The sequence below is a fragment of the Pleurodeles waltl genome, chromosome 5 (assembly GCF_031143425.1).
Source record: "Pleurodeles waltl isolate 20211129_DDA chromosome 5, aPleWal1.hap1.20221129, whole genome shotgun sequence".
NCBI classification, from domain to species: Eukaryota; Metazoa; Chordata; class Amphibia; order Caudata; family Salamandridae; genus Pleurodeles; species Pleurodeles waltl.
Window position 1 is genome coordinate 278,004,601 of NC_090444.1, and position 13,641 is coordinate 278,018,241.

Consider the following 13,641-nt stretch of genomic DNA (forward strand, 5'->3'; position numbering starts at 1 on the left):
ACTATTCTCGAGACAGGTGAAGTAAAAGTGGTCTGCTGAGCTTCAGTGGACGAAATGCAATATATTTTGCCCTGTGGAAAAATGTAAGGGAGATGGGATTTGACAATAAGAAGCCATTCTGTATACGTGACCTTTTGCTCGAGGAATTTCTGTATCCTCATGCTTGATATGTTAGCTCTTCCATAGAGCACGGAACTAATGTGGGAGCAATGAAACCTTAAAGCTACCCAGGTAGTCTGAACAGACGCGTGTCACAGACGATCTCTAGAATCCCGCGGAAAGAGGAGAGCAGAAGAGAGGCTGCTACTGCGGGAAGGAAACATGTTTAAGGGGAAATAAAACCCATTGTCCCTATAGCAGGACCAAAAACACCACCGAAGATGTCATCACCATGCTCAATAAAGTGTGTTAGTCAAGATCTTAAGTCTAGAAACCGTGCTCATTTTTAAAACATTAAAACAAATATTTTAGGGTAGAGCACTTGGGAAGTGAATTTGTGTAAAAAAAAAATGTAGATACTGACTAGAGACCTGGAATTACAGCAAAGGGCAAGAACACATGTTAGCTTAAATAACCCTGGGTTCCTGTGACTGCCAAATATAACAAACATTACAATGACAACAGAGCAAAATAAGATATAACATTTTCGCAGGCCAAACATGTTACTGGATCCCTGCAGCCTTTACCTACTTTCAGCAGACTAATGTTGTATATGCTCTTCAACTAAATCCGAGAGCGGTAGCACTAGTGCCGTCTTCGAAACGCTATCAAGTAGAAGACAAGCCAGGTTCAGGTACAAGAAATGGGGAAGAAGCACAGTTATCAGCATCTAGAGCAGGGGTATATGTAGAAGCTGTGAGCAAGCACCAGGGGTGGATCGTGCTTCATCAGGACCACTGTGCAAGTTAGGACAGGAGGCTACCTGTAAAGTCATGAGCTACATTTTGCGGGGAGACAAGAAATACTTTCAGTTTCAGTTGAAAACATCAAGAGCTAGAGCAGTGACAAACAAGGGTCTCTCAGAAAGGCCACCCTTAATAAAATCCGAGAGGAACATATCATAGTCCAGATCTCCTGAGTTCCAGGAACGCAGCCACAAGAAGGTATTTAGGACTGCAGCATTCTTAGCTTTACATTAGGATCCATCCACAGGTCCCCCATCCTACTTCTGCGATTGGCGTTACGCGATGCCTGCACTCACACAGTTTTGTTTTCATGTGACTAGTCCTTTAATTGATGTACTTGTTTCCGATATTTTCTATTTCTTGATGAACACAAGAAGGGTTTTTTCCTCAAGGTGATAGGCCCAAAATTTATTCACTAAAAACGTTTGCCTTTGCGCCTACAAATGACATGGGCACCTAATAACTAACAAAACATGTTTAAAGACTAATCATCCCTTGTGAGGAATAGACGAGCAGAAGATCTTTTTTTTATTCGAAATAAACAACCAGTAGAGAGTCCGAGTTTAGGGTCCTTGTTTCTTACTAATGTGCAATAGGCCCACCCCTTTGTGGTTTTTAAAGGGCCAATTCCTTTTCCTCTGCATAGCATCGTACTTGGTAACATGTTTAAGGCACTGTGCTAAATACTCTTCAAATATATAATAAAATGAAGATAGTGCACAAAGGAAAACTGCTTCTCACACATTCGAATAAGAGAAAGCATAGAAAGAACATATTAAATATTCTAACTATTCAAGATTAGCAACATAATTCACATTCAAGAATAAAAATTGATACCTTAAACACAATATTTTTAAACTAGCGTTAGTAATAATGCAATCAGGTTTATCTTGCTGCTGCACAAATTAAGCAGAAACTTACTACTACAAGACATGAATGGTGAGTGGACTAGAAGCAGCACCATGAGATTCAAAGCCTCAAGTATTTGCCAAATGAAACAAACAAAGACAAGACAACAATATCATGCCTACCTGCGCTTCTGAGGTTGGGGTCCAGTCCTGGCATCTCCTTAGCAGCTTCAGGGCTCACACTGTAGATTGAGGCTCCTGCTTCATTGGCAATACTACAAGATAATATCGCACACAATCATTTGTTTGTATTAACTAACTCTATTTTTTATACACTTCAACATCACAATCTTTTTAATCTTCAACTTGGAAGTCATGTGTTTTTGGTAACATCACTGTCATCACTGTTTGTAATCTTACAAGGTATTATAAAAGTTAGTCTCAAATACTGGTCCTAAATGAAATATATATCTGCTAGAGCTCAAGTAGGACCACATTGATAACAGCCATGTTTGTAATTAAGCTTCAGAAAAATATGTGGCTGGAAAGGACAATCTAGTGGCAGATTATTTATTAAGATGGGTCGTGAACAGCAGGAGTGAGAAACAGCTAAGATACAGGGAATGGGACAAGGAGCTGGCTACTGCAATTTTTAGGATAAGGGTTCAACCGAAGTGGAGTGGCACAAGAGGACAGCCAATGCATGGAAGTAAGGATGGAAGTGGTGTTAGGTTCGCCTACCGGGGTGGAACTAAGCAAACAGCATGACAAAGCTAAGGAGACCTTGAGGGTGCGCTAACTTGGGTTGAAGATGGGTGGAGGAGTGTGGTGCCAGTAAATCTGATGATAACTGGATTTGTGCATATGGGCATTGATTGGGAAGTGAAATAAAGGTACTATGAGTGCACAGAGTATAACAGAGGCGTGAAAACAGTGGCGTGTCATGAAAAATGAGAAAACCCATAGGAGTATGACACCACCACTGCAAATTCTATGTATTCAGCTATGGACTTGACAAGGTCATGGATAGGGAAACATCACTTACAACACGGCAAATGCAATGAGGTGCATTAACTGTGATGCCGTCACCACACTTATCAGAACAACAACTTCCTTTTTCTCTGCCTTAACCACACATGTGCTGAACCACGCACAAGTGCGTCGTTAAGGCAGAGAAAAAGGGAGTCAGCATCAGGAGAGGACGTGGTCAGGTAAGTGGGGTTGGGGGTAGTTTTTAGGGGTGGGTAGTTTTATTTTTGGGGTGAGGGGGTCGCTTCTTTTTAGGGCGGGTTGGGGTAGGTTTTAGGGCTCAGGGTGAGTGGAGGTATCTGGTTGTTTTTAGGGGCGGGTCGGGTAGTTTTATTTTTGGGGCAGGTGGGGGATTGGGGTAGTTTTAGAGCAGGTGGGAGGTCGGGGTAGTTGTGTTTTTGGGAGGGTTGGGTGGCTCAGGATTTTAGGGGTGGGGGTCGGGGGTAATTTAGTTTTTAGGGGCGGAGTAATTTTGTTTTTGGGGGTGGGTGGTCAGCTGATTTTTAGGCGGGTGGGGGTCACTTGTTTTAGGGTCGGTGGGGGTTGGGGCATGTTTTAGGGCTCAGGGTGGGTGGGGGTATTGGGGTTGTTTTAGGGGCGGGGAGTTTTCTTTTTGGGGTGGGTTGGGGGTCGCGATAGTTTTAGGGAAGGTGGAGGGGTCAGTGTAGTTGTGTTTTTAGGGCGGGTGGAGGGGTCGGGTTTTTAGGGGTGAGGTGGGTGGGGTCAAGGTAATTTTGTATTTAGGGCGGATGGGGGGTCAGGATTTTAGGGGCAGGGGTCATTTTGTTTTTAGTGGTAGGGTAGTTTTATTTTTGGGGGAGGGGTCGGTTGTTTTTAGGGCGGGTGGGGGTTGCTTGTCTTTAGGGTGGGTGGGGTAAGTTTTAGGGCTCAGGGTGGGTGGGGGTATCGGGATAGTTTTTAGGGGCGGGTGGGGGGGTTGGGGTAGTTTTATTTTTGGGGCGGGTTGGCGGGTCAGGTAGTTTTATTTTTAGGGGGGGGAGGGTCTGGGTAGTTGTGTTTATAGGGCAGGTGGGGGTGGCATGCTACAACCATGCACGCCATTCCACACATTTCTTTACAATGAAAAATCATTGTAAAAGCATGCATGGTAAAGGCATTCATGGAAACAACGCGGTTGTTGTTCCAACCGCATTGCTCAGGCATTAGTGCTTGGTGCATGCGTTGTTCCATCATACATCCTCATGGATATTATAGGAACAGTTGTGCAGCTGGCAGAGAGAATTTCTTGTGACCCTTGTGGAGTTTTTGTGCATCTTACGGCGGACTTGAGAAAACATTAAATATGTCAATTATGGGGAAAAGCATACGCTATATAATCTGGTCAGTCATGAGGTCAACAACACCAGCAAAATGGATCAATAAAAGTAAAAAATCTGAGGAAATCAATCACTGGTTTTTCAAACTCACCAAAGTAGGGTTGTATGTGTATTTTCATTTAAAGAAACATTTAAAATATTAAAATGATACAACATAAGCATCAAAATGTTTAATGTGTGCCTTCTTTGTATGTCGTTTCTTTGTCAAGTGACCAAAATATTTACTAGAAAACTAACAGCCTAGACATGCATTAAAGCCAATGTAATGAGATGACACATGACTCTGTTTACATTAACTGCACTTAGAGACAGGCATTATTAGAAGGTTCAACAGATTGGAAGGTAATGAAAACTAGTCCATTTAATCATTTACAAAAATAAAAAACTAAAAGACTAGAACACTATTTAACCAGTTATTGTTACATCACTAAACCGAAGGTTCACTACTAAGAATGCAGCCTATGTCAGCAGCAAGGTTTAACTTCAAACTTTCAGGAAAAAAGTACGTGCACAGATCTTTAACAGGTAAAGTACTCTAAATCTGGAACACTTTCTCCATACACAACAAAAATGCATTCTTTCCCCAATTTTCAATCACTTCTCAAGGATATGGTGCTACAGAAATGTTTTAGCCATTCCACCGAGTCTAACCATTTCCCGATGTGCATCTTAAGTTAAAATATCACTTTTCAGATACTGTGTACCACTTCTGGGTTCTCATGCTCTCTCTCCCTGCCCCTTTCCCTCTCATCCGTGTACCTTGTTTTCTGCTACCTCACCGTTTCTTGTTACCTACTTATTAGGAGATCCTTATCCAGCCCAGCTAAATTATTACTAGAAAATGCAGTTTTTTTTGCTTCTCTGTACACTTTTCTCCTTAATAGTTTGTGTAAGTGTTAGCTCATACAGCGCTGGTTTCCTGCCAGTGAATAATATATATTTTTTATGTAACTAATATCATGACCTACTTATGGCAAGAATGTCATATGATAATCTGCAAACGTACACGCTAACCAACTTGCTGATGACTGACTTACTTGCTGTCTCGCTCTTCAATTGTATACCAGTAGTAGTCGCTCTTAAATCATTCATATAAAGCTTTCCTTTAACTTGTTTTTATACATGTTTCTCCTTAGTGCACTTGTAATACTATTATCTCATACAGTTACATGCTATTCATGCTTACCAATCTCGAGACATGCTGTAAAATGAAGACATTTGTACCAATATGCTGATAATTAAAGTAAATCATTGTATATTTTGCTGGAGCTACTCTAAACCAAGCTATACGTGATTAATTGTATGTTTAATGGTGAAATGTAAACTGTTCTAAAACCCTTCTGGGTGAAGTCTGCACTATATAAAAAAAACATGAAAAAAATAGAAATGGTGGCCTGTGTGTGGCAGTTAAGGTAGGTTAGTTTAAAGGTTATGAGAGTATAATTGCCTTCCTTGCGATCACAGATTTATTTTTTAGATGGTAAATTGCATGTTCACTGTTCTACTAACTGTAAAAGGGACTCAACGCTGAGCAAGGCTGAGATATCAACAGGATTCAACACAATCTAATACAAGCCATGTCATTTAAAACCCACCTTGATGAAAGGGCCTCTTAAAAAAAGGTTGGGCCAGAATATCTGTCAACAGTGAATAATCAGAGGTGAGTGGTTCTCAAAGGAGAAAGCATGTTGGCAAAAGCACTTTTATCGTTTTTGTCAGGCAACTATCTCTTTTTAATGAGATGAGTATATTTTTCATCCATTCATGCAAGCTTAGTTTTTTTATTTTTATTAAATTAACAGTTTAGAGAAAAATACGCTTAGCTTTCGTTTGTGTACAATATTAACCAATCGAATGGTTAATATGATGAATTTCAAAATTATTAAAAATACATCTTTAACACTGTCAACCTACAAAGTTATGGGCAATTTTGTATAATAGTTCACTTGCAAAAGCAACAATACTTAGAAAAGGCCATTGGCACAACCTTCAATACAGAAGATCTAGAGTGAACATCTAGCATTACATTGGTCTCTATTACCTACATGTATGCATGTTTGTTTTTGTGTAGCAGATTAATCGAAGAACCAAAGTAGGACATTTCATGTAAAATATGCCCCACTAAATCACAATCCAGTTCTTCAACTGCCTCACTTCGATGATCACAACTTTCCCCTGGAACAACAGGATTTCAGTAGTGGCAGTAGCCAAATACTATAAAACTGACATTTGATGGAGGCTTTGGTATGGCATTTCCTGCTCGACCCCTGCTTCCCAACTGGTGGTCACTAATGACTGTTTTATAGCTGAGGGACACACCAAGTCTACAAAACCAATATATGCAGGAAGGCACACTGAGGCCCTCATTATGAGTGTGGTGGTCTTAAGACATCCACACTACCGGTGGCGGTCAAACCGCCGATAAAGTGGCGGTCTGACCTCCACATTACGACCGTGGTGCTTTCAACACGGTCGGACCGCCGGCACTGCCACTTTTAGGCCAGTCTGACCTCCACATTACGACCGTGGTGTTTTCAACACGGTCGGACAGCCGGCACCGCCACTTTTAGGCTGGCTGACAGCACCGGCGGTCTTAATGCACCAGGGCACCGCCATGCAAATGCTAGCGGCAACGCAGTGCCAGGGGCTCCCCCAAGGACATGGACAGCTCCGTTGCACTTTTCACTGCCTGAATTACAGGCAGTTAAAAGCGCGATGGGTGCTATTGCACCCGATGCATTGCAACATTGCCGTCGGCTCGATTACAAGCCGGCGTCAATGTTGTGGTGAGTTTCCCGCTGGGCCAGTGGGCGGAAATGCTGTTTCCGCACGCTGGCCCAGCAGGAAACTCATAATAGGGCCAGTGGGCGGAAAACCGGAGTGGCAGTTTTCCGGCACAAAGAGTTTGGTGGGCAGCCTCCGCCGCATGCCAAGCTCATAGTGAGGCCCGGAATGCATGAAAGAAGGAGAGCAAGAAAAAAACGAGCTGATTGCTCATTAAGAAATTGCTATTTTTGCATTATGGGATCATACGATGTTACTACGTCCACTTTAAATACACTACTAGAACAAAGTTAAGGCAAATGGGAAGCAATTAATTCCCCACTGGTTTATGATAACAGGTATTTCCTGCACACAGTGGGGAGTTGCAGAGGCTTCAGAGAATTTTGGGTAGAAAAAGAAAGGGTCATTTGCTTCATAGCAGGCTGTCAATTTACTCCTCCCCACTGCATGCTCTTTTAAGCATTCTTTATTACCTGGATTTGCAGAAGTGCAATTGGAGGGCAATAGAGGCTCCAAACCTTTGCAAATTGAAAGAAGGATTGGATTGGAGTAGATTACTGGAAAAAACAGTGTCTGAAGTTCGTGGCTGCCCACAAAAACACAATAACATTTGGGGGGCATGGATGGAATACCTGTGTAAAGTCTTCATCTCAAACAAAAGACTTTGCTACACTTACTGGAGAGATTGAATACAGTTGCCTGGTGTATACATGGTGAGCATGTATAGTTTTATTGGTGCCAGGTTGTTCGCAAAAACTACAGTTTTGTATTACAATGTTTACTGAAGATTATTAAGATGCAAATAAAACAAATTCGGCAAAAAATAGAGGAGATGGGGTTTCATTCATTAGGAGCGGTATCTCAACCGCCTCATTTACATGCCTGGACTACTCTGGGGGATTATTACATGCTCCTAAGTGTGGCAATAAGGGCAGTGTGAAAAACCTGCCACCCGGCGAAGAGCTGCTCTCTCCAGGAAAAGAAAACAAGGTTTGCATATTTGAGGGAAGAATCTCTCACAAGCTGAGAAAACTAAGCCTATGTGAAGTCCAGAGGAAGCTGTGTTTAAATTCATGGTCAGTCACGTAGACCATGTATTTTAGTGTCTTAAAAGCGCAAAAAACAGAGATTTCAACCTAGAGTAAAAATCAGCATTTTATAGTTTACTTTCACTAAATAAAAGCACTTATGTTTAGCTTCCACAAATTATATTGACTATAATGAGTATCATTTAGTAGTGTAGTATAGTGCCCCAGGATTGTTTCAATTCTCTTTGGATTTAAGGTTACTGGGCCTTTTAATGCCGACACTGGCATCATGCTAAGCTCCAGATGCTTCTCTGGTGGCGCCGCGTGGCCAGACGCCTTCCCAGAATGTTTACTGAGCTTAGCTAAGCTTTCAGATTTTTCACAAGAGTACAAAGGCTACCTTATTTCATACAACACTTCTCTTTACCTCTCAACACCTTACAAAATAGGCAAACAATTACCCTTGGACTTGGAACACTGTCAAAGATCATAATCTTTACATTAGTAATTTTAAAACATGCGCTTGTATTTTAAAGCAAACAATGGTTATGAATGTTCCATGCAATGTTGAAAAGAGTTACTACCCTTAGTAATTGCTGAATATAAGGGGCAGTCTAAATGTTCCATTAAATAAAGGAGCAAACCGTCAGGAAATCAATGCTTACGAAAATGACAACATGGTAACTCAGATCTGGTTCATAGGTTTATAAAATAGAAAATCACGAACCAAAAATAGGAAGGATTTTTTTTAAAAGAAATGCTTTGGAAGTCAGGCAGGGATTTTCAGCTGCTATTCGGTGATAAGTAGTGCTGTTGCTCCATGAAAATCTTTTGACTTGCTTTAGATCAGCAGTATGATACTGCCCAGACAAAGGAACAGGGTCTATTTTAGTTTTCATATCTTCTAGTGCGCATTACTCCTGTAAAACACCCAGCAACACCATGTTTATAAAGAATGCACCACACAAAATAAGCAGAAATAGGCACTGTCAAAGCTATTTGGCGAGGCTTTAATGTGTTACTGCAGGAAAACATCATTTGTGCATGCCGTTGTTTTTGCACATTAGTTCATTAAATCTGACCTAATGATGACTTTGTCTTGTCATGTAGGATTTATTACATAAAAGATGGGTAGTGGCTGTCAAAGCTAGGACCAACACCCAAAGACCACAAGAGAAATCTAGGCATCATCCTAGGCGACAAGCTCAACATGAGGGCTCAAGTGAGCGCAGTGTGCACATCCTGCCAACAAGCTCAATATGAAGGCTCAAGTGAACGCAGTGTGCACCTCCTGCCTCCACATTATACACATGCTGCAAACAATCTTCAAATGGTTACTTCAGAACACCAGATGGACAGTTACACAAGCACTCATCACCAGCAGGCTGGACTGCAGCAACACTCTCCATGCCGGGATCTCCAAACAACTCCTACACAGACTCCAGACCATCCAGAACACCGCAGAAAGACTCAAACTCGACATCACACGCTACACCCATATCACATCGCACCTCAGGGAGCTTTACTGCCTCCCCATTCTCAAGCATAGTCAATTCAAACTTCTCATGCAGACATACAAAGCCCCACATAACATAGGACCACAATACCTAAACAGTCACATACACTTTCAACAACCCACAAGACACCTATGCTCTGCCTTACTCTCACACACTCCTCGCATCTGCAAAAGCAAAACTGGAGGTAGCTCATTATCCAACCCAAGACATGGAATGACCTCCCTCAACACATTGGAGCCTCCTCCTCACTTACTGAGTTCATCAAAAAGCTGAAGACTTGGCTCTTTGTATAAACACTTTGGTGATCACACACTCTCACACCTGCCCAAGCGCCAGGTCATTACTGTGCTATACAAATCATCATAACATACAATAAAATAACATGGTGTCATATAAGTAGAAAGGGAGAGCTTTTGAAAGGAATAACACCTTTCTTGAGACCTCAAATAAACACCCCAGTGGTAGGTATGGAGTTATGACAAGGCCAGTAGACATATTTTAAATGGAAATAAAACTAGAAAAAAGTTCCAGTTCTGAGATTCTATCTCTAAAGATAAGAGACACTCTGACAAGTGTACGAATGCCAGTTCCTCAACAATGCAAACAACAAATACAAGCAATAACAAACAGCACAGTGCGACTCAGCACTGTACATCACACCATAACGAAATATCTGAAATGTTCTTCCCTAAATATTTCCAATTTAAGATTCCTATCCCCCAAGAGCTACTGAAAACTGGACCCCAGAAAACATTTGCTGAACAGGGAACTTAACTGTGCCGGGCTTCTTTAGGGCAACATAGGTGGAGTATTCGGCAGTTAGTTTCTAGGTGGAAGGGTGGACAAAACTAAATGGATAGCATTAGTGTCTGAGTATGCACTGCATTTTGTTCAACAGCAGGACGTGGGAGACAGCAAGCTCACTAGCTCTGCTACGGTTGAGGATGTGTGGCCTAAAAAGGCTCCTCCGTAACAGGTGTTAGGGATGGGCGGGAGAATAAGTTACTTATCTTTGGTAACCCTTTTTCTGGTGGATACTCTACCTAACTACAGACAGCCACCTTGAGAATCTCTCTGGATCTGAAAACTATTTCACAGGAAAGTGGTGCTATCTCATTCTGTACCACAGTGTCCCACTTCCAAACAGGACAACTCAGAACTACATGTTTAAAGCCACCCTGTGCGCTAGTGTCATTGGCCTTTTCTACGCCTTTAGACGCAGAGCGATGCTGACTGACAAAACGAACTGGCAGCATGTAAACATTAGTTTCTGACCTTATTACTCTAGGAAGCCCACTCCGCAAACAGGGAAGTGTGTGAGGAATATACAGCTCAATAAAGTGGCCAGCAGAAAATGCATTACTGAAAGGAAGTAACTTATTTTACTGATGAGCACTTCTAACCACTTATTCCTCACCTCGTGAATTGATACCAAAGCAATTTCCTCTCCAAAGAGGCGGCTCTGAGGAGTAGGCTGCAGAACCAAGCCATATGGCTGCCTGGCAGATGCCCAAAAACCGAACTCCTCTAACTATTCCAGTGGTTAAGATTTTAGCCCTGGTGGAATGAGTACTAAGACCCTCCGGAGGATTTCTGACCAAGGTGTAACAAAGCTTGATGTATTGGACAATCCTTCAGCTGCAGGCTGTCCAATCCTTGCAGTAACAAGCTCAATAAACAGCTGATCGTCTCTCCGGTACTCCTGAATCCTAACAATGTGGGAAACAAATGGGACACAGTGGTTCCAGCTTGTGTAGCCTGTTCTCCTCATTAGATAGATAAAACAAAAAATAATGAGATATGTGATGGACCACCCCACATGTAAAGATAATACCACTTTCAGGAACAATAATTCTTATGTTCTAAGCACTAGCAAGTAGGGAAGAAGGTAATATATAAGGACTGAACCAACAGAGCTTGCTAAAGTGACATGCAGAAGTGACTGGAATGAGAAACAGTCTTCAGAGTTCAAAGTCTCAAAATACTGTAAAGAGGCTAAAAAAAGTGTATATGAAGCATGTCAGAACAAAATCAGCAGTATCAGAAGGTATGTGGTGGCATGGGCAAAACACATGTAAAACCCCTCAAAACAGATACTTCCGAATGGGTGATTTGAAGAAAGAGGGCTGATCAGGCAGAGAAAGACAGAAAGGGCTGTTAAGTAACCTTTAACAGTGCCTACGCCAAACTATAACCGTCTTGTAAACTTTGTATTTTTTAGTGGATGGATAGATAGATAGATAGATAGATAGATAGATAGATAGATAGATAGATAGATAGATAGATAGATAGATAGATAGATAGATAGATAGATAGATAGATCTATCTATCTTCAGGTTTGGAAAGCTTATAAAATTTGTATTAAATCCTGTCTCTTAAATTTCTGGTTACTGGCTTATTAGGGAATTGTGTGAAATAATGGCGTCACCACTTGGCTTCCAGTTCTAATTTCACTAATTGCCATAAATTATAGTTTGATGGATCACCACAATACAGAAAAATACATTACTTGAAGGCACGAAAGCACAACGGGCGAATATAATCACAGCTGTTCTAAAGGCAGCGCTTTCACTGTTTCACTTGTCATACTGTATTCCGATTTCTCATTCCATCCACAATCTTACTTGTTTACACATTACGGAACATGAGGTTGATATAAAACAAAGTACCAGAATTGGATACATTGTACAAGCGGCGACTAAATACATTTTCGACATACAATAATCCTTTTAGAGGCATCGGCTGTCAAATGTGTCGCAATGCTACCCTCTAGTGGGTTTTTCTTAAACTACTGTATACCAGAATACAAAAGGACGAATGTAACTAAAGAATACAGTAGGGCCAAAAATCAAAAGTGTCACCTCCAGGTCTCCGAGGCGAAAAGTCGCCCATTACAGTCCCACTAAGTTCCCATTGCAGGCCCAGTGTTGACATTTCTGCTAAACTGTTAGATGACTGTCACCTTCCTAGAAGCAGCAACTAGGCCATCCTGATGCACTTTAATCATCTCTGATCTTTAAGTGAGAAATATTTGAGACTGTAACACACCATTAAAACTGATATTTAGCAGTAATAATTTAATACCCAGGCTAGGAAATAACGCAGCTCTTAAGTTATTCCTCCCACAAGTCATGTGTTATACTCTATCCAGTTAAACTGTAAAGTTGGCTAATAGTTTATTACACCTCCTGTGGTTGTATGGTACAAATTCGACCTCTTTAATTTCAGAACAGAATTATTTCAGATTAATTTCGGGTTACCTTTATGTCGAAGTGGTAAGTGCTAATGCATTTATTTCACCTACATTCACCAATTTCTACCATTTAATTTTCACATATTTGTTCTTATTCTTTTAGAGATTTCTAGCTTGTTCTCTAATTACACCACATTTGGCAGAAAGTTAGAACTTTACTCAGAAAGTCTGCCTTGTGTGATTGGTGAAAGTTTGTTCAGCCGTTTTCAAGAAATCAGCGTTTATAAAGCTAATCAAAATGAATATGAAAGAGTTTAAAAGTAAGGTATAACTGGACAGTTGGTCCCATGAGAGTCTTTCAGTACTTAAAAAAAAAAAAAAAATAGGGTCTTCTAATTGGCTGAGAGCCCTGGGTTCCCTGATGGATTATCTAGCGAAGGCTTCACTAAGGTACCAGGGGCAGAAGGTTGCCCGGAGGGTACCGCAGGGAAACTGCAGTACTTAAAACAAGCATTTGCAATGCAATGGGCCTCGTGTCTGCTCGAGTTCGAGCTATTAGCAATGTAAACTCCTAATCGGACCTTTCTTGCCACGCAAATTGAAAATGAAAAGTAAAAGTTTCACATAAGCGAGCCTACGGCTGCCATCAGTGCAAAGCAGACACACAAAAGGAAACAAAAGTTCACTCGCAGTGAAACGTATCAGCAAAAGTGCAAATATCCATGTTACAGGGTCGATGTCAGGCAAAGCGCTCGACTACTGTCCAGCGAGATCGCACTGAGAAATAAAGAGAAAAAAAAGTAGTCCAGAAACCATACAGAGAACATCGATCCTTCTATGTTTCCAGTAGATGGTCTGTGCGTTCGAGGAGGGCTAAACACCAGAAAAGGCATGGCGCATGCATGCCTTTCACTAATGAAATCAAGCAAATATTAAAAGGCAAGCCCACGAACCAACCAAACTGAGTGACATGGGCGTGGTTACAAGCCCACAGAGAGAC

The 13,641-nt window shown here is 41.4% G+C and overlaps 1 protein-coding gene across 2 annotated transcripts in view; it reads right to left on the reverse strand.

The window, feature by feature from the left end:
• SRBD1 (S1 RNA binding domain 1) overlaps nucleotides 1-13,641 on the reverse strand; it is a 759,215-nt gene that overhangs the window by 365,336 nt on the left and 380,238 nt on the right. For both annotated transcript variants that reach the window (XM_069234013.1, XM_069234012.1), the window contains exon 16: nucleotides 1,937-2,028. In XM_069234013.1, coding sequence (XP_069090114.1) covers nucleotides 1,937-2,028 — 92 coding nt within the window. The remainder of the gene's footprint in view (nucleotides 1-1,936; nucleotides 2,029-13,641) is intronic.